Source organism: Desmodus rotundus, chromosome 8, assembly GCF_022682495.2.
Source record: "Desmodus rotundus isolate HL8 chromosome 8, HLdesRot8A.1, whole genome shotgun sequence".
NCBI lineage: Eukaryota > Metazoa > Chordata > Mammalia > Chiroptera > Phyllostomidae > Desmodus > Desmodus rotundus.
The window spans coordinates 107408314-107432602 of record NC_071394.1 but is presented as its reverse complement, the minus strand read 5'-3'; the positions used below and the strand labels follow the sequence as shown (position 1 = coordinate 107432602).

At 39.3% G+C, this 24289-nt stretch overlaps 1 protein-coding gene across 10 annotated transcripts in view; it reads left to right on the top strand.

The window, feature by feature from the left end:
• NEK11 (NIMA related kinase 11) overlaps positions 1 to 24289 on the top strand; it is a 199258-nt gene that overhangs the window by 45967 nt on the left and 129002 nt on the right. For all 10 annotated transcript variants that reach the window (XM_053929433.2, XM_053929435.2, XM_053929432.2 and 7 more), the window contains one exon: positions 13348 to 13466. In XM_053929433.2, coding sequence (XP_053785408.1) covers positions 13348 to 13466 — 119 coding nt within the window. The remainder of the gene's footprint in view (positions 1 to 13347; positions 13467 to 24289) is intronic.

Below are 24289 nucleotides of genomic sequence, written 5' to 3'. Positions count from 1 at the left end.
AATTACAAGAAAAAAAAAACCCTGAAAAAGACACGGAGTCTAAATAATATGTCACTAAACAATGAATGGGTTAACAATGAGGTCAAAGAAGAAGTTAAAAGATATCTTGAAACAAATGAAAATGGGAACACAACAACCCAAAATCTATGGTGAAACTACTATAGCGAAAGTAGTTCTAAGAGAGACATTCGTAGCATTACAGGCCTATCTAGAAACAAGATAAATCTCAAATAACCAATCTAACTTTACACCTAAGAGAAGGAGAAGAAGAACAACAAACAAAGCCCACAATGAGTAGAAGAAAGGAAATAATAAAGATCTGAGCAGAAATAAATTAGTCTAAAAAACGAACACAAAGGATCAATGAATCCAAGAGCAGCTTCTTTGAAAAGATAAACAAGATTGACAAACCTCTAACCAGACTCATTAGGGAAAAAAGAGAGAGGACCAAAATAAATAAAATCAGAAATGAAAGAGGATGGGTTACAAGTGACACCAATGAAACACATAGGATTGTAAGAAAATATTATGAACAACTACATGCCAACGAAGTGGGCAATCTGGATGTAATAGATAAATTACATGAAACATACAGTCTTGCAAAACTGAGTCAAGAAGAATTTTAGAAATCCAAATAGACAGATTACAACTAATGAAATTGAAGCAGTATTCAAAGAATTCCCAACAAACAAAAATCCTAGACCAGAAAACTTCACAGGTGAATTTTATCAAACTTTCAAAGAAGAACTAACACCTACCCTTCTTAAACTATTCCAAAAAATTTGAGGGGAGGAAAGACTCCCAAGCTCATTTTATGCCAACATGATTGTAATTTCAAGCCCAGATAAGGACACTACTAAGAAAGAAAATCATAGGTCAATATCCCTAGTGAACATAGATGCTAAAAGCCTCAATGAAATATTAGCGAATCACATTCAATAATACATTAAAAAGATAACACACCATGATCAAGTAGAATTTATTCCAGGAATGCAAGGTTGGTACAAGACCCACAAATCAATAAATGTGGTATACCACATAAACCAAATGGATAAAAACCACATGATTATGGATATAGTGAGAGCATTCAGCACCCATTTGTGATAAAAACTCTCAGCAAAGTGATAATGGAGGGAAAATTCCTGAGTGTAGTAAGGCCATCGATGACAAACTCACAGCTAGCGTCATACTCAATGGGCAAAAACTACAAGTGTTTTCCTTAAGATCGAGAACAAGTCAGGGATATCGGTTTTCACTGCTCTTATTCAAAATGGCACTGGAAGTCCTAGACACAGCAATCAGACAAGAAGAAGAAATAAAAGGCATCCAAATTGGAAAGAAAAGAAGTAAAATTGTCATTATTTGCAGATGACAGATACTGAGTATAGAGAATTCTGAAGATTCCACAGACACACAAAAAAAACAAAACTATTTGAACTAAATGAGTTCAGTAAAGCAGCAGGATAAAAAAATAAATGTCCAGAAATCAGTTGCATTTTTATACACCAATGATGAACTATCAGAAAGGGAAATTAAGAAAACAATCCCATTCACAATTGCTTCAAAAACAATAATACACCCTGGCTGGCATAGCTCAGTGGATTGAGCTCGGGCCTGTGAACTAAAGGGTTGCTGGTTCAATTCCCAGTCTAGGGCACATGCCTGGGTTGCAGGCCAGGTCCCCAATAAAGGGGCACGTGAGAGGCAACCACACATTGATGTTTCTCTCCTCTTTCTCCCTCCCTGTCCCTCTCTCTAAAAATAAATAAATAAAATCTTAAAAAACCCCACAATACCTAGGAATAAATTTAACCAAGGATGTAAAAGATCTGTACTTGGAATATTATAAGACACTAAAGAAGATACAAATAAGTGGAAGCATATACTGTATGAATGGATAGGAAGAATTAACATCATTAAAATGTCAATACTATCCAAAGTAATCTATAGTTTCAATGCAATATCTATCAAGATACCAATGGCCTATTTCACAAAACTAGAACAAATGTTCCAAAAATGCATATGGAACCCAAAAGGACCATGAATAGCTACAGCAATCTTAAGAAAGAAGAACAAAGTTGAAGGAATCATGCTACCTGATATCAAAGTATATTATAAGGCTAGGGTAATCAAAACGGCATGGTACTGGTATAAAAACAGACATATAGATCAGTGGAACAGAAAAGAGAGCTCAGAAATAAACCCACACCTTTATGGGCAATTAATGTTTGACAAAGGAGGCAAGAACATACAATTGGGTAAAGAGAGTCTATTTAAAAAATGGTGTTGGGAAAATTGGATACATGCAAAAAATGAAAGTAAGCCACCTGCTTATCCCATACAAAAGAATAAACTCAAAATGGATTAAAGACTTATATGTTAGACTAAAAACCATAAAAATCCTAGAAGAAAACGTAGGCAATAAGATCTCAGACATTTCTCATAGCAATATTTTTTGTGATATATCTAGTTGTGCAAGAGAAACAAAAGAAAAACTAAACAAATGGGACTACATTAAACTAAAAAGGTTTTGCACAGCAGAGGAAACCATCAACAAAATGAAAAGACAACCCACTGATTCAGAGGACATACTTGCCAATGATACATCTGATAAGGGGCTAATATCCAAATTTTATAAAGAACTTACAAAACTCAACACTAAAAACAAATCAATTAAAAAATGGGAAAAGGACCTAAATAGACACTTCTCCAGAGAGGACATACAGAAGACCAATAGACATATGCAAAGATGCTCAACATCACTAATCATCAGAGAGATGCAAATTAAAACCACAGTGAGGTATCATCTCACACCTATCAGAATGGCTATTATCAATAAATCAACAAACAGCAAGTGCTGGCGAGGATGCGGAGAAAAGGGAACCCTTGTGCCCCGTTGGTGGGAATGCAGACTGGTGCAGCCACTGTGGAAAGAAGTATGGAGTTACCTCAAAAATTAAAAATGGAATTGCCTTACTACCCAGCAATTGCACTTCTGGGAATATATCTGAAAACAGTATACTAATTTGAAAGAATATATGCACACCTATGTTTTTGCAGCATTATTTACAATAGTCGAGATATGAAAACAGCCCAAGTGCCCATCAGTAGATGAGTGGATAAACAGGCTATGGTATATTTACACAGTGGAATACTACTTGGCCATAAAAAGGAAATCTTACCTTTTGTGACAGCATGGATGGAGTTGGAGAGTGTTATGCTAAGTGAAATAAGCCAGTCAAAGAAAGATAAATACCATATGATTTCACTTCAATGTGGAATCTAATGAACAAAATAACTAACAAGCAAAATAGAAACAGCAGTGTCTGGTGTGGCTCAGTGAATTGAGCACTGGCCTGCTAACCAAAGTTTGCCGGTTTGATTCCCAGTCAGGACACATGCCTGGGTTGCAGGCCAGGTCCCCAGTGTGGGGCACGTGAAAGGCAGACACACATTGATGTTTCTCTCCCTTTCTTTCTCCCTTCCTTCCCTTCTCCTCTGTCAAGAATAAATAAATACAATTATTTTTTTTAAAAAAAGAAACAGACTTATAGATACAGAGAACAGACTGACGACTGTTAGAGGGGAGGAGCTCCTGGGGCTGGGTGAAAGAATTGAAGGAATTAAACAAAAAGGAAAAACAAACTCATAAACACGACAACAGTATAGTGATTATCAGAGGGAGAGCGGGTGGGGAAAGTTAGAAGAGGGTACAGGGGAGATAAACAGTGATGGAAGGAGATTTCACTTAGGGTGGTGAGCACACAACACAATATATAGACGGTATATTTTATAATTGTACACCGAAACCTATATAATTTTATTAATCCCAATAAAGTCAATAAAAATGTTTAAAAAGAGTTGAATCAGCAATAGAATACCCAAAGACGACATTGCTCAGAAAGCATCTCCCAGAACATTCTGACAGCTAGCATTAACCAAATGCACCTGGGAAGAATTTAGCTGTACTCATACTTTCGATTGTATTTAGCTCATCACCTGGGTGTTGCTGGGACCCAAAAAGAATGACGCTGGGAAGAAAGAAAATGCTCTTTAGAATAAAAGGCAGGGCTCTTTGGGTCAGAAACTTTGGACAGCAAAAGGGGGCTGTGTATTCTTAGACATGGAAAAGGAGAGGCAGGAGAAGCAGCGGCAGCTTAAATGGAGTAGGGGTAACATCAAAAACCAGCCTTGCCTGTGCTTTACACATTAGTTGATGTATCATCTAGGATGAAACCAACAGCCACGTTAAAGTATCTGGAAGTCTGAGATATTTCACGTTTCAAAAACCAGGACATTTGGGTGTTTACTTCTCCTTCATCCAGTGGATAGTTAAGAAAATCACTAAAATGATAAGGTGGGCAAAGTGGTGATAGTGAATAAGCTAGTGTGGCAATTATGTCACTAATCTGTGCAAGACCACTATGACCCACCTCCTGTAATTGTACCATTTTCTTCCTTTAGCCCCATTCAGTGAATAATCTATCTTATGTGGGAACCAACCTACTCCGACTGCTCATGACTATTACTGACACCTCCCTGCACTGCTGCTTTTGGCACGCTGAACTCTTCTGGCCTGAAAAGTTGGTCACTGCAGTCAGTCCGTACCGCCCAAAGGACCTTTCTGTGCTGAAGGAAATGTTCTAGAATATTTGTGCTATTTAGTGCACTAGTCACTACTCACACATGATCCTTTCACACGTGATGAAGTGTGGCTGGTGTGATTGAGGAACTCGATGTTAAATTTTATTTAACTTTAATTAATTTAAATAGCTATGTATTGCAAGTGGCTACTACTGTATTGGACAGAGGTAGATTAAAAGCTATAACTTTCTTTCCCTGCATTAATTTTTTAATTTTAATCTACCAGAAAAGTTACAAGAATAACATAATAGACTCCCATATACCTTTCGTTCAGATTTCCCAGTTGTTACATTTTTTCACATTTGCATTATCATTCTGTTTATTCAACTTGTCTATCTATCTATTTTTCATCAGCCTTTTGAGAATCATCGGGGTTAGGGTTTCAACATATACATTTTGGGAGACATAAACCCATCCTTTCTAGTGTGAGCACCAGGTGTCACCCATCAGGGCTGTCTTCAGTGGCTTGCTTTGCTGGAATTGTTACGGACTGAGGGGACCAAGTGTTACACTCAGAGAGGTGGGGCCTAGCAGGGCCCTCTGGTCTTCCTTGGCAGCTCTTCCTGGAGTGGGTAGGCCGCCTGGAGTTTGCTCTGTGTTAATCCTGGGTGTCTATGGTTTATTCACTTAGGGAAGACTGTTAATAATGTGTCTCATGTTTTTATACACATAAATAGATCTGTTCATGATTTTTATATGTACCAGAGTTAAAGCCATTTTATTTGTTCCATTTACTTTCTTTGTTTAAACTATGAAATATATTAACCTTTTAACAAAAAAAAAATTTAAAAAATAAAGCCACTGATTTTTACTTAAAATTGCTAATGTAAAAAATTGAAAAGCAAAAGTGGTTTCATTTAAAAGAAAGGTACCAATGCACTAATATAAAACAATTCATAAACCTAGTAGAACTTAACGGCATTTGGGATATGGCTTTAGCTGACATGTGACTTTATGTAAATTGTGTTCAAAAATAGAATTAGAATAAGCCCACTTCAAGTAGTTTTTTTTAAAACAACCCAGTGATTTATAGATGAAAGCATTATTTCATGTCACTTCTTAAGAAAAAAATGAGTTTTACCATTTTATTCTTTTTCATGTACGTTTTCCTCAGCAGGAAGAACACTTACTCTGCAAGGACTTGAAAACCATTAGCAGCTAAGTCTAGGAACGGTCTTCACGTTAATCAGACACAACCACCACGATACTGAGTTGCATTCTTTAGTAACTGTTTAGAAGCTAGATTTTTTTCCTTTGCTTTTAAGAGCATTATATGGCTTGACTTTTCCCCTACTTTTTATGCCCTCCATTACAATAAACTTCCATAATTCGAAGGACATGTTTTCTGGTTCTACAATATAACGACAGAGGACTTTTCTTCCCCTGTTCTTTTACTTCCATGTATTGGCATTTTCCTCAGTAATGTCACAGGGTTTTAAAAAATGTTATTATAAAATGATTCTGATTCAACCATGACTTTCCCAAGTACATTTTTTTGCCTTGAAAGTTTTCAAATTATTGGACAAAATATTGCTATTCACGCATGAAATATTACATTTGTAACCCATCTGTATTATTATCTAGCAGTGTTTTCTTTAAGTGTCGTCTAGGGACCACGCGTCTCAGAGCCACTTGGGATGCTTGCTAAAAAGATACAGACTTTTTGGTCCTCTCCGGATTTACTTCCTCAGAGTCTCTGTTGAGATGGCCTAGGAATACGCATTGTAAACAAGCCACATGGATGATTCTTGTGCATGCAAAAATTTGAAGCCCTCTGAAAGTATGGATTGAAAGTTTATTTAAAGGAGATGAAGAATGTGAAGGGAACATTTTAAGTTGTCAAGCAAGTGAATTAATATGGGGCGGCTTTTTTATTTTAAAATGAAGAAGGAGGGCAGGACAATTTTTCACGCTCCTTCCAGCCCCAAACCATGAGATTATTTTGGTCTTTGTATATGCTCTGAATATTACAGTTTTGTTGTATTCAGCCTTCTGAGAAGGCTCTACTTTGGCCGTTTAAACTGGCTGTAAGTGCTTCTGTTGATGACTCAAAAAACACGAATTTTTAAAAAATGAAATCCTTTTAGGATGTAGGACTTTTTAATGGGGATCAAAATGGAGTTTAGACACTGTATTTGAATAGCTTTTCACGTCTTTAAGGCATGGGCGTTTCAGAGTCAGGCTGCTGTTGGCTAACTGGGGCGGGGATTGGGAAGACACACCATTCATCCTTCAAATGCTACATTTTGGTTTATAGACTTTCACAACTTTACAATTTAATATCAAGGATTTTGTTGCAACTTACAAGGGGTGATATTAGTGAAGAAAAGCATTTTCTCTCAGTATATCATCTTAGGGCAACATTATCAAGTTAAAGTCAATATCCTTTTCATTAAGGTTGTTATAGCAGTACAAGGATTAAATGTTTCTCAAAGACAAATTAAGAAAACACAATATGCAGATATTATAATAAGAAATTCTTGCCCTGGCCAGGTGGCTGAGTTGGTTTGAATGTCAACCCACACACCAAAAGGTTGTGGGTTACATCCCTGCTCAAGGCACATACTGAGGTTGTGGGTTCGATCCCCAGTCAGGGTGTATACAGGAGACAACAACACATCAATGTTTCTCTCTCTCTCTAAAAGTCAATAAACATATCCTCAGTTGAAGATTAAAAAAAAAGAATTTCTGAACTGAGGTGTGACATTTCATTAAAAACATTTGATTTTTTACTTGGAAGGTGTCTTAAAGAAGGAAAGTAAGTGCTTTTCATAGTGCTGAGTTGAAGCCAGACTGCTTCACAAAAAATTATATTTCTTTCTTTGTTATACAAAAACAGAATTTGTTGTGTCTTAATCTGTGAGTGACTTGATTGCCTTAATTAAATCCTAAGAAAATAACCTATAGAGTGTTTATTAAAGAACAAAGTAAATACAACACAAATAGTTTTTCTTGGAGATAAATATGCAAAATGAAAATTGTAGGGGAGTAACTTGAAGAGGATGAGACCGACTGTCTGATTTAATCTTTTGGCGTTCTTGTGGATCGAACACGTCCCCTGCTTAATAGTAAGAGTGAGTGCATTCCTTCTTTTTGTGGTTCTACCCAGAGAGCAAAGGGGAGTGTATCCTTTTGACATTGCAGTTTAAGAGCTACTCTTCGAGGCCCTGCTTTTTTCAATAGTCTAAATATATACATTTATTTAGTCACAGGAAATTATGCACACATTTAACCTCAATGCAGGAAACAGACAAGCAACTTGTACTCACTACCTGCAGAGGGAGCGTAAGGAGGTGATTGTCAGACTAACAATAAATGTCACCCAGGGAGTGTGCTCTGCATAGGCAAAGGCCATTTTCTTAGGGACAACTGTACCTACGTATGACCTTCCTAAAGTAAGACATGTTAGGTTGAAACAGCTTCTTGGATATTTCTTTAAGGCAAGTTTTTCTTTTTCTTTTCCTTTTTATTTCTTCTTTTCTCCCTCTCTCCCTTCCTTCTTTTCTTCCTTCCTCCCTTCTTTCCTTCTTTTCTCATTTTCTCCCTCCTTCCCTTCCTTTCTTCCTTCCTGTCTGTCACTCCTCCTCTGAAGCTGTTCAGAAAGGAGACAGCAAGATGTAGATAATTATCTTTCTTCCACTGGATATGTTTTATTATATTCAGAGAATCTAAAGGGGATATTAAAAGGAGATATTGTTTCTGTTTTAATTTTTAAAGAATTTTCGTGAGAAAAAGCCTTGCTAGAATCTCCTTTGTTAGAAAAGGAAAATTGGGATTGGAATGTGTGTGCATTTATAGCTTGCCTTTCATCTGAAGGGCTTTTGTGACTACTTCACAGGTGTTATAATAATCTGTTGTCAAAAATGTTTTAGGTGACCTATAGAAACTTTATGACAATATAGCCTGTGTGACCTAACTTTGATATACTCTAGGGTTAAAAAGAGAAGAGATGTAAAAATGAAGACGGTTTGGAGAATGAGAAGAAACGATGGTCTTTCTGACAAGGAGTTAATATTTGATTCACTGTATTTGGGAATTCCAATAAGCTTTGATCTCCTTGCCCAGAAAATTCAGTGGAAAATTGAATTCGAGCAAGTTGAAGGTTGAAAATTTGATATGCTCTTTTGACTTGGTGTTGCTCCGAGCAGAAGGAGAGAATACGCTACAGAAACATTTTCATATTGCACTGATAAGAAATAAAAAATACATTACAAGTCAGTTATTCTGTTGACTTCATGTTGTTTGATTGGAAGTAATTTCCCTTTGATTTTTTAATTGCCTATAAATGCTTTTCCTTTGCATGTACTGATGACGACTCTGCCAGGAATAGTCTGTGAGTAGCTTAATGTTTGGCTCTTATGCTCCTTTATAGACGTGGCGCCCACCTCTTCTCTGTTCGTGGAGCCTGTGTTGTTGACATCCCCCAGACAAGGCACAACTGCGTTTAACCCATCCCTTTCTTCAGAGGAACACATCTGGAATTGTCTCTAATACGTCAGTGTGTAGAGATAAGATATAGTGGTTTTCCAAGAGAATTTAACAATTTGTGTTTTCATTTCTATGCTGAATAAAATACATTCAGATAAACATAATAGAAAGGGTAATTTTTATTATATTTTATTTATTATGCTAGTACAGTTGTCCCAATTTTCCCCCTGTGCCCCCCTTCACCCAGCCCCCACCTACTTCCTCAGGCAATCCCCACACCGTTGTCCATGTCCATGTCCATGGGTCATGCATATACAGGGTCCAGCACAAATAACACCCCCTTTTTATTACGGAATCTTTTATTACAGAATCATAGCCTTGTAATTCTGTAACGTAACAATATCACACTCAAGCATACCATATGACATTTTAGGTAAAATGTTCAAATTAAAACAATAAATTATTACACCCATATTATTAACCTACCAACCACACTCAAGCAGGTGTTACTTCTGCCGGCCCCTCTATGTTCTTTGGCTACTCTGTTGCCTATGCTGTACTTTACATCCCCATGACAATTCTGTAATTACCAATTCATACTTAATCCCTTCACCCTTTTTGCTCATCCCCCCAAACTCCCTTCCATCTGGCAACCATCAATACATTCTCTGCATCTACGATTCTGTTTCTGTCCTGCGTGTTTGCTTATTTTGTTTTTTAGATTGAATTGTTGACAGATATGCATTTATTGCCATTTTGATCTTTTTCTTAAATAAGTCCCCTTAACATTTCATATAATAATGGTTTGATGATGATGAACTCCTTTAGTGTTTTCTTTTCTGGGAAGCTCTTTATCTGCCCTTTGATTCTAAGTGATAACTTTGCTGGATAGAGCAAGCTTGGCTGTAGGTCTCTGCTTTTAATGACTTTGAATATTTCTTGTCAATTCCTTCTAGTGTGCCAAGTTTCTTCTGAGAAATCAGCTGACAGTCTTATGAGAACTCCTTTGTAGGTAACTAACTGCTTTTTCTCTTGCTGCTTTTAAGATTCTTTCTTTATCTTTAACCTTTGGTGTTTTAATTTGGCATTTAAGTCTTAGTGTGGGCCTCTTTGGGTTCATCTTGTTTGGGACTCTGCATTTCCTGGACTTGTATGTCTATTTCCTTCACCAAGTTAGGGAAGTTTTCTGTCATGTTTTCAATTTCTTTCTCTTTCTCTTCTCCTTCCAGCACCCCCATGATGCAAATGTTGATATACTTAGAGTTGTCCCATAGGCTGCTTACACTGTCCTCATTTTTTTGGATTCTTTTTTCTTTTTGATGTTCTGATTGTTTGTTCCTTTCTTATATTTCAAATTGCTGATGTAATTTTTTGCATCATCCATTCTACCATTGAGTCCTTGTAAAATGTTCTTCATTTCAGTTAGTGTATCCTTCATTAGTGACTTGTCCTTTTTTATGGTTTCCATGTCCTTTTATATGCTGCTGAAATTCTCTCTGAGTTCATCTTCTCTCCTCCTAAGTTCATTGAGCATCCTTATAACCAGTGTTTTGAATTCTACATCTAGCAGATTGCTTGTCTTCATTTTGTTTAGTTCTTTTTCTGGAGTTTTGTTCTGTTCTTTCATTTGGGCCATATTTCTTTGTCTCCTCATTTTGACAGCCTCCATGTGTTTGTTTATGTGTGTGACATAAACTGTTACATTTCCTAAGCTTTGTAGAGTGGCCTAATGTAGTAGGTGTCCTGTAGGGTCCAGTGACACAACCTCCCCTATCACCCAAGCTGGGTACTTGAGGTACGCCCTCCGTGTGGGTTGTGTATAACCTCTTCCTGTAGTTGAGCCTTGATTGTTATTGGCAGGTGAATGGGAGGGGTTTACCCAGGCCAATCAGCTGCAAGGACTGTCTGTGACCACTGACTCCCAACCTCCAACCACTGTGGAGGATCAGCTGGGCAGGGGCCTACTCCACAGAGCAGGACTTACTTCACTGGGGCTGTGGTGCCCACTGAGACCACCTCTGAGTGTGTTACTTGTGGAGGTGGTTGGGTGGTGGTCCTCCCACGTAGACTGTAGCCGTGCACCGGGTATGCAGGCTCTGGGGCTTCCTGGGAGATACCACAGCCTGTGTTCTATCTGGGGTCACCTGGCATAAAGCTACAAAATGATCTGCAGATCGCTGCTACTTGTGCTAGGCGTAGAGGTGTCCAAGCAAGGCCAAGCTGTGAACCAAGGCCATCTGTTGCTAGTGTCGGGCCTGGGGCCACTTGGCAAGGGGTACAGGGTTTGCTGAGGCCAGATGCTGCTTGCTTGAGAGGGTTTAGGAAAATCTGAAGCTTGAACCCAGGCAAGCCATTTGTATGGAAAAGCCCCTGGAAACAGGCTGGGTGGATCAGAAAGTTGGCTGAGGCAAAGCCTCACCATCACCAGGGCATGGGAAATGGTGTGAACCAGGGTGGTGGAGTCTCAGATATAGTGCCTGCCTGGGAACTCTGTGTGGGAGAGGGCTCATCAAAGGAACAATGGCCTCTGCCAGCACATCTGTCTGGGAGAACGCTGTCCCCCAGTCTAACCTTGATGCCAGACACTTCAGCTCTTCCCCATTTGCCTCTGGTGCCTTTCAAGCTGCCGCCCCTGCACTGGAGCTCAGAGTGTATGAGTCTAAATAAGTTCGTGCATGGGCCCTTTAAGAAGAATGGCCAGGGAGTCCTGCAGTTTCTGTCTTCCACAGTCTCAATTCCTACTGGTTTTTACAGGCAGGGGTTGTGGAGACTTATCTTCCTGGCACTGGTACCCCGTGTTGGGGGCCCTGTTGTGGGGCTGTGTTCCTTCGCTCCTGAGATATCCCTCCCAATTTTTATTCCCCGCGAGTGGGTGTAGCACCAGCCTGTTCCATGTCCCTGCCCCTCTTACCAGTCTTAATGCGGCTTCTTCTTTAATTCCATAGTTGTAGGACTTCCATTTAGCTTGATTTCTGGTGGTTCTGAATACTAGTTGTTTTGTAGTTTAGTGTAATTTTGATGTGGTTGTGTGAGGAGGCCAGCCGTGTTTACCTGTGCCACCGTCTTCAGAAAGGGCCTTGTATCGTAATCTGCCAGGCAATTTTAGATGGTTGGTACTTGTGCTAATGATTCTTTTTTTGCCACCAAATATTATTCTTTCACTTATCTCTAGTGAGTGGTAGGACACAGACTGACTAAATGACGTATTTGGACTTCACATAAATCAACAGTTGCTGTATTGCTGAGAGTTTTGCTATAGTTAAATAAAGAGAAGGAGAGTTAAGGCAACCCAAGGCCCATGTTAGTCTGGGCACGCCAAAATGAAAGGAGTCTGCACTCCAGCAGCCAGCACTGTATGCACAATGTAAGTAACAGTTCAGTTTCACCAACACGTCGTTACGTTACATTAATGTTAATTTGAATTTTATTGGCTTTGTATTTTTAATTTGTATATATGTTTGGGTTCTATTGTTATATAAAACATGCATAAGTAAAGGTTATGCCTAGTTCTATGTGGGTACATATAAATATGTCATGTAATGAAATGTAATAAAATAAATTTTAGGTCATATTTAGGTAATGTAATAAAAATAAAACTCATTTAGAATGGTTTTGTCCTTGAGTGATGTAACAGGTAAATACAGCCATATATTAATTACTTGAAGCAGTGAAAACAGTTTGTTTAGTAAGTGCTGACAGGAGGGGAAGGAGCGGAGCTCCACTCTGACACGTGCAGGGGTGACTGGACAATATAAAGGGAGAATGGGGGCAGGGGGAACAGTGGGGGCCTGAGCAGAGTCAGGGAAGTGAAAATTACAAAAAGCGGGAAGGGGTCGGTCCATGTGTATCTGGGTCTGCTAACTGGCAAAAAGTTAGGCTCCTACTTTCCCACAGAAACCAGGCAAAGGGACCCTGTCCTGAGGTGTGGGCTGGAACAAATAGTCAATTCTTTTGACAGCCTGGAGTTTTTGCAGGCAGGCACTTTAAGGGGGACTAGGGTCATCCTAGGTATGTGGCCTTGAGCTGTTGGATACATGTGAGTATTTATTCAAGTCTTTGTCGGAGAGGGCTGAGGCCTGGTTGCGAGGAGAGCTCAGAGGAGCCGGCCTGGAGCCTGGTCAGGAAGTGAACTTCGTTGGTGACAGTTACAGTGTTCACAGTGTGCCCTCACTTTCTTATGGAAACAGTGACAGATGTATATTAACTATATTTGAGAGACTTTGAATGTAAATTTTTAACTGAAAACATATGATAAATTATGCCATTTTGTTTCAGGGTCGAGATCTGGACTGTAAAATTCAGGAATATAAAGAAGCTGGAAAAACTTTTTCAGAAGGTCAAATAATAGAATGGTTTATCCAGTTGTTGCTGGGAGTTGACTACATGCATGAAAGGTATGTTCATTTGTTGCTGAGGGACAGGATATCTTTAAACAGGCATGTCTGAACTTGAAAATGAAATTTTGGGGGGTAGAATTGAAAGAAAGCAAGACCAAAAGGTAAATTACTATGGTTAAACATCTATAATATGCTTTTTCATGAGAAAGCTGTTGAGTGATTATATGTAGAAGATTTACTTGAATAACTTTCTACTATTGTTCTAGAAATCAAATTGGCCATGAATCCAAGGCAGAAAATTGTATTAAACACATTCACTATATCTGACCGTATCCTGTGAATCACAAGTGATTCTCAGATACCTTCAGCACGCTGTGAATTTATTACATCTTACACCAGCCTGAGTTGTAAATACCTTAGGATGCTGCAAATGCATTGCACGGTCACCGTGGAAAGTATCAGTGCACATTGAGTGGAGTTTACTTCTCAAGATGAACTAAGTAATTGAGGCAAAAGATACTGTCTGGTACTCAGACTAAAAGTCAGTTTTGACATGAAATATCTGGTAAGAAGGTCAAGGTATGCTTTATGAGTCCAATTGCCTATAATTTGTATTTACAATGTGCCTCAAAAATGTATTTTAAAACATTTAAGAAGTTTTAGATGTTGGAATGTTTTACAGACCCGTACAATGGTATGAACACGTGTAAAAAGATGAACATGCTTGGGCAAATGAAAGTGGGTATTATGAGATGTCCTTGTCAGCTTTGACCCAGGCTGGGAGCAACATGTGGTACACCCTTCTGGAACAAAGTGGAAGTTTACAGGGTACACTGAGGTCTGCCTGTTCATGGGTGTCAGAGAACTTAAAGGTGGCATCTGTTTTTTCTGACCACATAAAAAGTAGTCGGGTTATTCTGTGCTTTGCCAGTTCGATACAGTTAGCCAGGGACTTACTGACAGCCCCTAACAATATTTTGATTGATGTAAAACCATTCTAAGTGACAATAGTAAGCGTATCAAATAATCTTTTAATGAACTACCCAATGCTGCTGAATATAGGACATTTGCATACATATAGTTTGTATTGTAGTATATCTTTTATTTTCTTTCCTATTCCATGGCATATGTGTTCGCTTGTACATAGGAAAACAACACATATAAAGATGCCAACTTTGGTGTGTTGTGTGCAAAAAATAAAACTGAAATCTGATTCATTTAGGAGCCAAATATTTTTATTTTTTATTTATTTGTTTCATCAATGAGAAACTACTTTTTTATTATAAATAATCAAATACACATATACGACTTCACAGAGCAGTTCTTACATGAATTGCACAAAGGAATTACATGTGGAATTCTGAGGGTAGGACTAAACCTGTCAAAACAACCTCCAAAATTAATTTGGGAACCGATAGATACTGGCTGTTCTCTAAACAGCACCTGTTTCTTGATGATTATGGTAAAATATAAAAAATTCATTCAGTTTCATTTTTATATTCACTAGTTAGGTAGTAGCTCATCAACTGGTTTTTTAAAATTAATTAATTTATTTTTATTCAGTTACAATTGTCTGCATTTTCTCCCCATCCCTCCACCCCACCCCAGCCAGTCCCACCTTCCTCCCCCACCTCTACCCTCCCCCTTGATTTTGCCCTTGTGTCCTTTATAGTAGCTCCTGTAAACCTCTCTCCCCACAATCCCCTCCCCACTCCCCTCTGGCTATTGTTACAATGTTCTTAATTTCAATGTCTCTGGTTATATTTTGTTTGCTTTTTTCTTTTGTTGATTATGTTCCAGTTAAAGGTGAGATCATATATTTTTAATACATTTTGTTCTACTTAGTACTAGTTAAAATAGAGGAGCTTAAAATAACCTTCAAAGAGAGGATTTAAGTTTTTTAGAATCCTTCAACATTGCAAGAAAGTCATGAAATGGGGCTTAAATAGTTGGATATCTGTGGAACTGTAGATCTGAAATACTATCCTTTGATTCAGATAACAAATGATAGTGCTTCTTATCCATCATGTTACTATAACCAATTATAAAGTTTTTATGTATAAATAGAAAATTTTCAGTTTTGTATTTATTCATTTATTAGATAGTGATAAATGAAATATAAGGCCTAACTTCAAATTGCTAGTTAACTAGCAAAGATAAAACATGGACCCAAATAACTATAAGCCATGTATCTGGTGGATACACAGGATTGAGAATCTCTGCCACATACTCTATTATGACCCTGGGCAAGTTGCTTAATCTCCCTGAGCCTTTGTTTTCTCATCTATAAAGTAGGGGTAATAATGGCATCCTCCCTGCATGCTTACAGGGCTGTAGGGAATACACATTGAGATATGCATTTTAAAAGTTTGTGAACTACTAAGCCCTGTGTAAATGTTGTCTGAGGTTGTAATTCAATTCAGGAATGAGGGTATCGCCACCAGAAAGGCTAAAAAGCCCCTTGGCAAAGATATGGAACTATTGGAAACTCTTACATTGCCGCTAGGGTGTAAATTGGTGTAACTACTTTGAAAAAATGTTATTTTAAAATTTTTTTTAAAAAATGTTTAGTAGTACCTCCAAAGCTAAACATTCAAATACCTTGTAACTCAATTCTGTTTCTCACATGGAAATTAATTCCCTGTGTATGAGCCAGTCAGAGAAAGACAAATACCATATGATTTCACTCACATGTGGAATCTAATGAACAAACTGAACTAAGGCAAAACAGAGGCAGACTCATAGATGGAGAGCAGAATGTCAGCTAAAAGTGGGAGTGTAGGGGGTGGAGGGATTGAACAAAAAGGAAAAAGGACTCATGGGCATGGACAACAGTGTGGTGATTGCAGGGGGAGGGGTTTATAAGGGGACTAAATGGTAATGGAAAAAATACAATAACAAATACTGAGAGAAAAAAAAGAAAAAATAATAATTACCTGTGTCCAACAAAAGACATGTACAAAATCGTTCATAGAAGGTTTATTTGTAATAGCCAAAACATTAAGAAATATCCATTTAGCCCTGGCTTCGTGTCTCAGTCGGTTGGAGCATTGTCCCGTACACCAAAAGGTTGCAGGTTCGATCCCTGGCTGGGTCATGTATGTGAGGGAACCTATTGATGTTTCTCTCCCACGTTAATGTTTCTCCCTCTCTCTCTCTCTCTCTCTCTCTCTCTCTCTCTCTCTCTTACTTGCGTTGTGACATCTCCTCTCATCTTCTGCCCTCAGAACAGAAAGTCTCCTTATTCTCGGGCTGTTGGACTCAGACCGAATTACACCACCTGCTTTCCTGGGCCTCCGACTTGCAGATCTATACTTCTCAGCCTCTATCATTGTATGGGCCGTTCCTCAGGATAAAGCTCTAGCTCTGGCTCTAACTTTGCTCATCTCTGTCTTTATATGCCTCTATATCTATTTATCCCTTATTTGTTCTGTGTCTTTGGAGACCTGCGACTAATCCAGTGCAGCAGCACAGGAGATAAAGAAGACCCGAGAAAAACTAAGAAGAGTTAGGTTACAGAAGAAATGATTTTTTTCTGACTCCTTTGGAGAATTCCTGAACTTATTTTAATTTGGCTTATTTATACATTTATAATATTCTAAGACTATACACTCATAAACAATGATGTTAAAAGCTGAGAATATTCATAGCTGAACAAAAGCTATCTTGAGGATGTAGCACTAAAACTCCTTCCTCCCCGTGGGCTTGAGCCTCTGTTGCACAGACAGATCTAAGTTTTTTATTATATTCTGAAGCGTATCACCAACTCCCCCTGAGCTTCCATAGGCTGATTCAGTATTGAGGGACTTTGGAACCTTGGGCAAAGCTAGAACCTTATTCTCTCCGAAAGTGAAATCCTATAGCCTTTCTTCTCTTTGGTTTAAGTAATTATCTAATCTAAAACACCATCTCCTATAGATGCCACCACAAATTGGGCATAAGGGAACTCCCGGGGGACAGAAACAATGTCTTGTTCATTTTTTTTTGCCCCTAGTGCCAACACAGAGACAATCAAACCAAACCAAACAAACCAACCAACTGCTACCCCCTCCAAAAAAACCCCCTCATTTCTGTTGAAAGGGGAATTCAATTGGCCTAGATTGTTAGGAGATGGATAGGAACAGCCTCTGTGCAGAAAGGCCAGTATTTGGTGACCTTGAGGCCTTCCTGACTTGGGTGTTTGCACAGTGGAGGAGGAACCAGGACGGAGACACTGTTGCCAAGGTGACTGCCTCCTTACCCAACATCCCACACGTTTCCCCAGCCAGTATTCTGTTAGAATGGCTAAATATTCCCGGAAAGGTGGCAGGAGGAATTTATTTTTAATGTAGTGTGAATCCAGGTCAGAAAATATGTCAGAAGATGGGGGTGCGCTACCTTAGTTTTGAAGATGGAAAAACAAAAAGAAGGCGTGTTTCTGTGGCGTTACTGGAGATTCCTGCTTTTGCCTGGTTCCGCTTCTCGAGGATGTTCCAAGGTCACTTTTTTCAAGGAGACCCCACCCCAGGGCCAGGTGTAGGCAACTCCTACCGTGTTTGCAATGGCTACATTGGAAGAGGACCTGACTCCACCCTGGCTTACTGAGCAGAGGACTCCTCACGGTCTTGAGGGCTCACAACGCTGAAGAGGAAGCAAGACGGGTGCCTCGGAATCTAGGATGAAGGCCACATGGCAGAAACCAGCGATGGCAGCTGCCTGGGCCAGGCATCACCAAGGAGTCACTGCTTGCGTCAACATCTTTGGCAAGAGGAGTTTGAGATCCACCCTGAGACCCTGCCAGATGAAGGACTGACTTGTAGGGAAGGGAGCTGATGTGTCAGAAACTATTAAGATAAGGGCTTAAGGGGAGATGAAGGTTACATTGTCTACGCCTTCTCCACAGTCCAGCCCCTGGCGGGGGTCCTGAGAAATACCTGCTCTGTCTGCACAGACTGTTCTTTCCGGTGGTTCTGGCAGCTAGAGGATGTAGAAAAGGACCTGGTGGAGGAGACAGAAGCAGGAGCTCTGCCGTGTATTTGAACACAACTGCCATCTGATCTTAACCAGCTCACTTAATTCTCTTGGGCATCATGAAACTGAAAAATGAAAGGGACCTACCGTGTCTACGGATATGGTGTGGGACATACGAAATAGTAGGTGGAGGAGAGCTACTTTAAGCTTTTTAGAAGAAAGATTTTATAAAAGTTTCCTATGTGACTAGTCGCCTTGCTATTTCTTGGATTTGATTTTTGTATACTTCAAAGGAAAAGATATTAACCGAGTACATGATAAGATTTTCTTGCTGGAATTATTTTTGCTTACTATGAACACAAAGTCAATAAGTTATAATTTAAAAAATTCACCAAATAGTTTCATAGCTGCTCTGTTGCATAGAATTAATTATTTCCTCACTATGGCGCCAGCCAATTACTTCCCATAACTGCCTCCTCACATATTGTTTGCCTTTTTCATGAAATACTTAGTACTGAATAGTATATTCACATATTTATATATGGGAGGGCTGTTAATGTATTATGATCTGCAACTCATCTTCTATTGCCTAGTCTAGGAATCTTCAGGTAAGTTTCTCTTGAATATATTACTTCCTACAAGTGCATAGTACCTGGTTTCCTAGTAGGTTCCCTGGATCGCTATTCCAAATTCTAAACCCTTAGACTCTCTGACTTCCTGGGTACTTGTAGCTAAAGAGACCCAGTACCCACTCCTTGGATCTAGAGTCAACAGCTGCAGGAACCAAGCGAACTTAAGATAATTTTAACTGCAAGTAACAGAAGCAGCTTAAAGAAAATTCACTCTCTCACCTAAAAAAGAAAAGTCCAAGGAGGTGGTTAACTCTGGCGGCTCAGTGATCCCCTCAGGGCTTCAAGCACCGCCTCTGTCTTTACTCCCAGTCTCCGCACGTCTGGCCCTGGTCATCAGGCCGCTGTCTCGTGGCCACCACGATGGCTGCAGCACTACTACCTCGTGTCACCCCTTCACACAGCAGTAACCGAAGGCCAGACAAGCCGACAGGGGCAGATGTCGTCCTCTTCTTTGGTCTTCCGTAAGAGTTGGGGAATATTTCCTGTAAGCTTCCAGCAGGCTTCCCTAATGTCTCGTCGGTGTCCAAAACTCAGAAGAGACCAAAGAGATTACTGAGCATTACTTTAGTGCAGGTGCCAGACTTAACTTTCTATCGTTTGTGCTGTTTTATAGCTCTGGAGACACACAGCTTAACTTGAATATTTTTGTCCATAAGAGATGCAAATAATTTCTTTCCTGTAAAACAGATAACTCTGGGAGGTGGTGTCTGGCCGTGTTGGGTATTAAGCAGTTCTGTGTCTAACCCAGGAATCGTATCCGCTGATAAATACCCTAGCTTGTCAAACATCCTTTGACTCAGTTTTAATATCTTATTAGTTCCCTCATTAATTAATGAGTTGAATTAAAATCCTTGACATGTGTTCAGTTTATATTTTCATATTTATAATTTTACCTTCTTGAAAATTATACTTTACCCTTGGCCAGAATTTTGTCATACCACCTACCTAAACCAGTCACTCCAAAAGGAAATGAGAGTACGCAATTTATTTCCTCCACTCTCCTCCACATTCATCCCCCACTTCCCACTGCCCTTACCTACCAGAGCTGAGGAGGGCCCAGCCTCCCCAGGGCTCATGGGATTCTGATGGTAAGGGAGCACCCCAGGGGAATGGCCACTGGGTAGACACTCAACAGTTCCTGCCCTACGAAGGCAACCCCAAGAGTGGGCAGAGAGGATGCCGACTTTTGATAACCCTCTGTTTTTAAATGTAATCATTTTGAACCATTGAATAGTCAACATGCTCATGCTATGGGAATATAAGAAGAATATAAGGAGAGAATATTGATTTAATACAAGAATTCTATTATTTTTTAATTAATAAATGAGCGCCAAGGATGATGGTGTTTATCTTTGTGCCAAAGACAGTGCTTTTAGAATTAACATACATTTAGTGAGCATCTACCATGTGTAAAAGATACGTAGGTGGGAATTTTGGCTTGTACAGTCAAACGGAACTGTTTGTACTCTAGGCTGTATGACCTCGGGCAAATTATTCAGCTTTTCTAGGTGTGGATTCCCTTATCTCCAGTTAGGCATAAAAATAGTAGCCTAGTGCTTTAGATTATAGCCCCTGGGGATATTTGTCCTAAAATTAAGTGGCTCAGACTTGTGTAGTCCACTTTTATTCTTCCTTTTCCTCTCTACTCTCGAAAGCATGCTTATTCCTCTCAGTTCTCTGACGCCTTGAAGAGGGTAAAGACAACTTGAATTAGAGGAAACTCCTGCCATCACCCCTAATTCTTCACTTTATGTACAGTTCAGATTCCATTCCCTCTCTGAGCATGTCCGTTTGTCTCCTAAAGTAAAGTAGAGGGACACTGTGCTTGGCTTTTCCTTGGCCCTGCTCCTCAGCCATAATTGGCAGCTTTGCTCTGCATGGCTGGGGTTTGACCACCGCACCAAGGGAACAGTATGGCACCAGTAGTATCACTAATTGTTATGGTAAAAAAAAGAATTATTTTTATATCTGGTATTTCTGGTGTTAAGTAATAATAGTACAATTTTGTGGGCGTGTTCATAAGAGTAATCATTTGTTGGGAAAGAAATGTCTATATAGACCTGATGAATGTCTATGTTTGTAATCACTTATAATTTATAATCATGTGTTGATGACTGGGTTCCCTCTGCCTTCTGTTATGGTTATTTGTGTACTTTTATTTGTCCAACCTGATTGGAAGCATCTTGGGCTACATGGTCATGTCTGATGAACCTTTATACATCCCTCACATAGTGTAGTACAGCACATAGCGTGTAGTTGGCACTTACTACTTTTCTGGATTAATGAATGAGCCCCATAAGATGGAACTCATCGTTGTGCCAAGGATAGAGTTTCTAAAATGAACACACATTTATTGAGCCTCTACCAAGAGAAAAGAACTGTGTAAAGAGAAGATGATACACACTGGCCTGAATGTTTGCTGAGGCTGCTGGAGGCATCGGTAGGGCCAGATCTCCCAGTCACCTGTAAGCCGTGTATAGGATTTTAGACTTTTCTAGAAGCAGTGAAGAGCCATGGAAGGTTTTTAAATTAGAGGTTCAAGAGCAGCTTTTCATTTTATAAAGCTACATCTTTGTTCCCAGCTTAAGTCTCAGGAATACTGTTCCCAGACTGGGGTCTCCTAGTTAGGCCTGGTAATTATAGTAATTGATGGCTATTGTACTCATTAGTTGTTAACAATATCTTTTGTTTGTGAAGTCAGGGAATTATTTAGTCCATTTAGAAAGATGTCAGTCAAAAATAGTTTGAAGAGTTTAGGAACATATAAACCCAAGAATTCAATCAAGTTCAGCCTACCAATTTTGTTAAATGTTTCCAGGGTTACAGGTGATGGTATAGGCAAGTAAGATATGGACCTTGTAGGTCTTATAGTTTAGCAAGAATGATTGGTCAACTGTAGAATATTGTGTCAAAAGAAGAACGGAAGTGGGAGAGCATGTCTAACTTGCTGATGGTTAGAAATTAGGAGAAAGTATAGAGGGGATCCTTTCCTAAGCTTGGGCGTCTAGGAAACAGAGTCTGGGGCAAAGACTGAAATGACCCCTTCTAGGGAGGTAAGAGTGAGGACAAACCGAAGTGAGTCTAGGATATGAAGCAAAGTGAACTGGTGAGTTGTTGTATTGGCCATCAGTTTACAAAGAGATGGGTAGAGACAATAGCAGGTTGCTTGACAGAGGTATTTGCATGGCCTTACCCCTGGATGTACTTGAATAGGGGTATTTGCATGGAGTATTTGCATGGCTGATACCCATGGCTTACACTTGGATAGCATGCCTAGGGGAGAGAAAGGACGGGAAATCTGTTTGCTTATCTTCCTTCTCCTCTTGTCTCTCATTGGTTCACGCCAAGGGAGTTAACTCCCTTGCACTTTCATCTAGTTCCTTTCACTGCCACTTGGGATGCTAGATTCCACGTCCTGTGGTAAGGTGTTTTATCCTAGTCCGCATGTGGTAGGAGCCAGAGGGCCAGGCATTCACAGACAAGACTGACTGATCTCCAGTACCAGGGGTGGGCCGTACCTTTGGAAGGAAGGAAATAGGGGACTCCAGGGTGGTACATGAGGTTTGTATTAGGACAGTCCTGAAGGGCAGATAGGATTCTGAGAGGCAGGGGTGATTGAGGAAGGCATTTAATGAGCAGTGACACAGGGGAAGAAACATGTGTGCTGCATTTAAGATAAAGCAACTACTATACTGGCTACAACAGGGATATGACAATTTCTTGGCCATGAATTCTTTTCCCTCTAAAAGGTACTCCAAATATATAACTAAATGTTTATTCCTTTATTAGATTGTTCATATGCATAAATTAACCAATTGGAAAAACTCCTTCGTCAGGCCATTTCTTACAGATGTATAAATAGGTGAAAGAGGAGGCTGGACGTGGAGGACTCCGCATGCCAGGCTGTTGTTGATTCAGCCAGCAGCAGGGGTCAGGAGGGTCTTGGGTGGGGAACGGCGTGTGGAACAGTAAGGGGGAAGAACGACGCACTTGAAACCACTCCCAGTGGTTCAGTCTTGTTTCTCTTGAGGTAATCTGTATAATTCGGCTGCTCTGTTCACCATTCACCTTTGCTTGCTAGCCCCACACAGACTTTCTTTTCTGGTTTATTGGTGCTGTAATATCAATAGCAATGTGAGCAACAGCAATAACAGCCATCGCGACCATGACTCACTCATAGCTCTGCTCTAAGTTCACTTTCTCTCAGGACTTTTCTGACCACTGATCTAAACCCACAGTCCTACCCTGATTGGTCGGTAGCCCCTTACTGTACTTTATTGCTTTAATAGTTTTAATTGTTAGCTGATAGCAGATTATATAGCTGCTCATTTAGCTGTTTCCTGCCTATTTACCTACCAGAACAAAACTTAAATATCACAGAGAACGTGTCTGTCTTGACCAGTCATTGCCATTGCCTGCAGTGTGCTAAGTAAGCTCCTTACTGGTTTCTATTTAACCTCACTGGGGCCAGAGAATATGGGAACCGAATGCTGCGGATTCTTTGTGACCCAGTGACACTTGCTTTAGGGTTAGTTCGTTGACAATTTTTGACAATATTTTATGTGTGCCTGAAAGAACATGGATTTTTAATTTTTTATGCAATATTCAATTTATGTGGATTAGCTCAAGCTAATTGTGTTTTTCAAATCTATTACTGTGTTGCTATATCCTTGTTAATAACCCATATCCTTATTCCTTATATCCTTATTAATTTTTTGTCCACTGAATCTATTACTGAAGGAGCTATATTAAATTCCCTACTATGATTGTGGATTTGTTGATTTCTCCTTAAATTTCTATTAATATTGATTTTTTACCATACATTTAAGCCTGTGTCATAAGTTGTGCAAAAGTATGGACTTTTTAAATCTTCCCAATAAATTATTTATTATGTAGTAATACTCTTTATTTTTCATTTGCCTAATATTGCTTTTTGCTAGCTTCCTTTTGCTTAGAATATCTTTTCTACCCTCTTACTTTCAATCTTCCATGTCCTTATATTTTAAGTATGTTCTTTAGAACAGTTTAAAAAAAAATAAGTCAGTCCTGCTTCTCTCTGTTTTAATTGATGATTTTAGTGTGTTGTGAGTAATAATATATGGAATGTACTTCTACTATTTTATTTTGTTACGTTATTTTTTCTCCTTTCTCTATATTCTTTGGATTGGTCAGGTTTTTTATTCCCATTTTCTATTACCAGTTTAACAATTACACATTTTATTCCTAATGTTTTAGTATTTACCCCTCAATTATAAATTGAATAAATGGAGTTTTAAGTTAATCACTATATCTACCCTT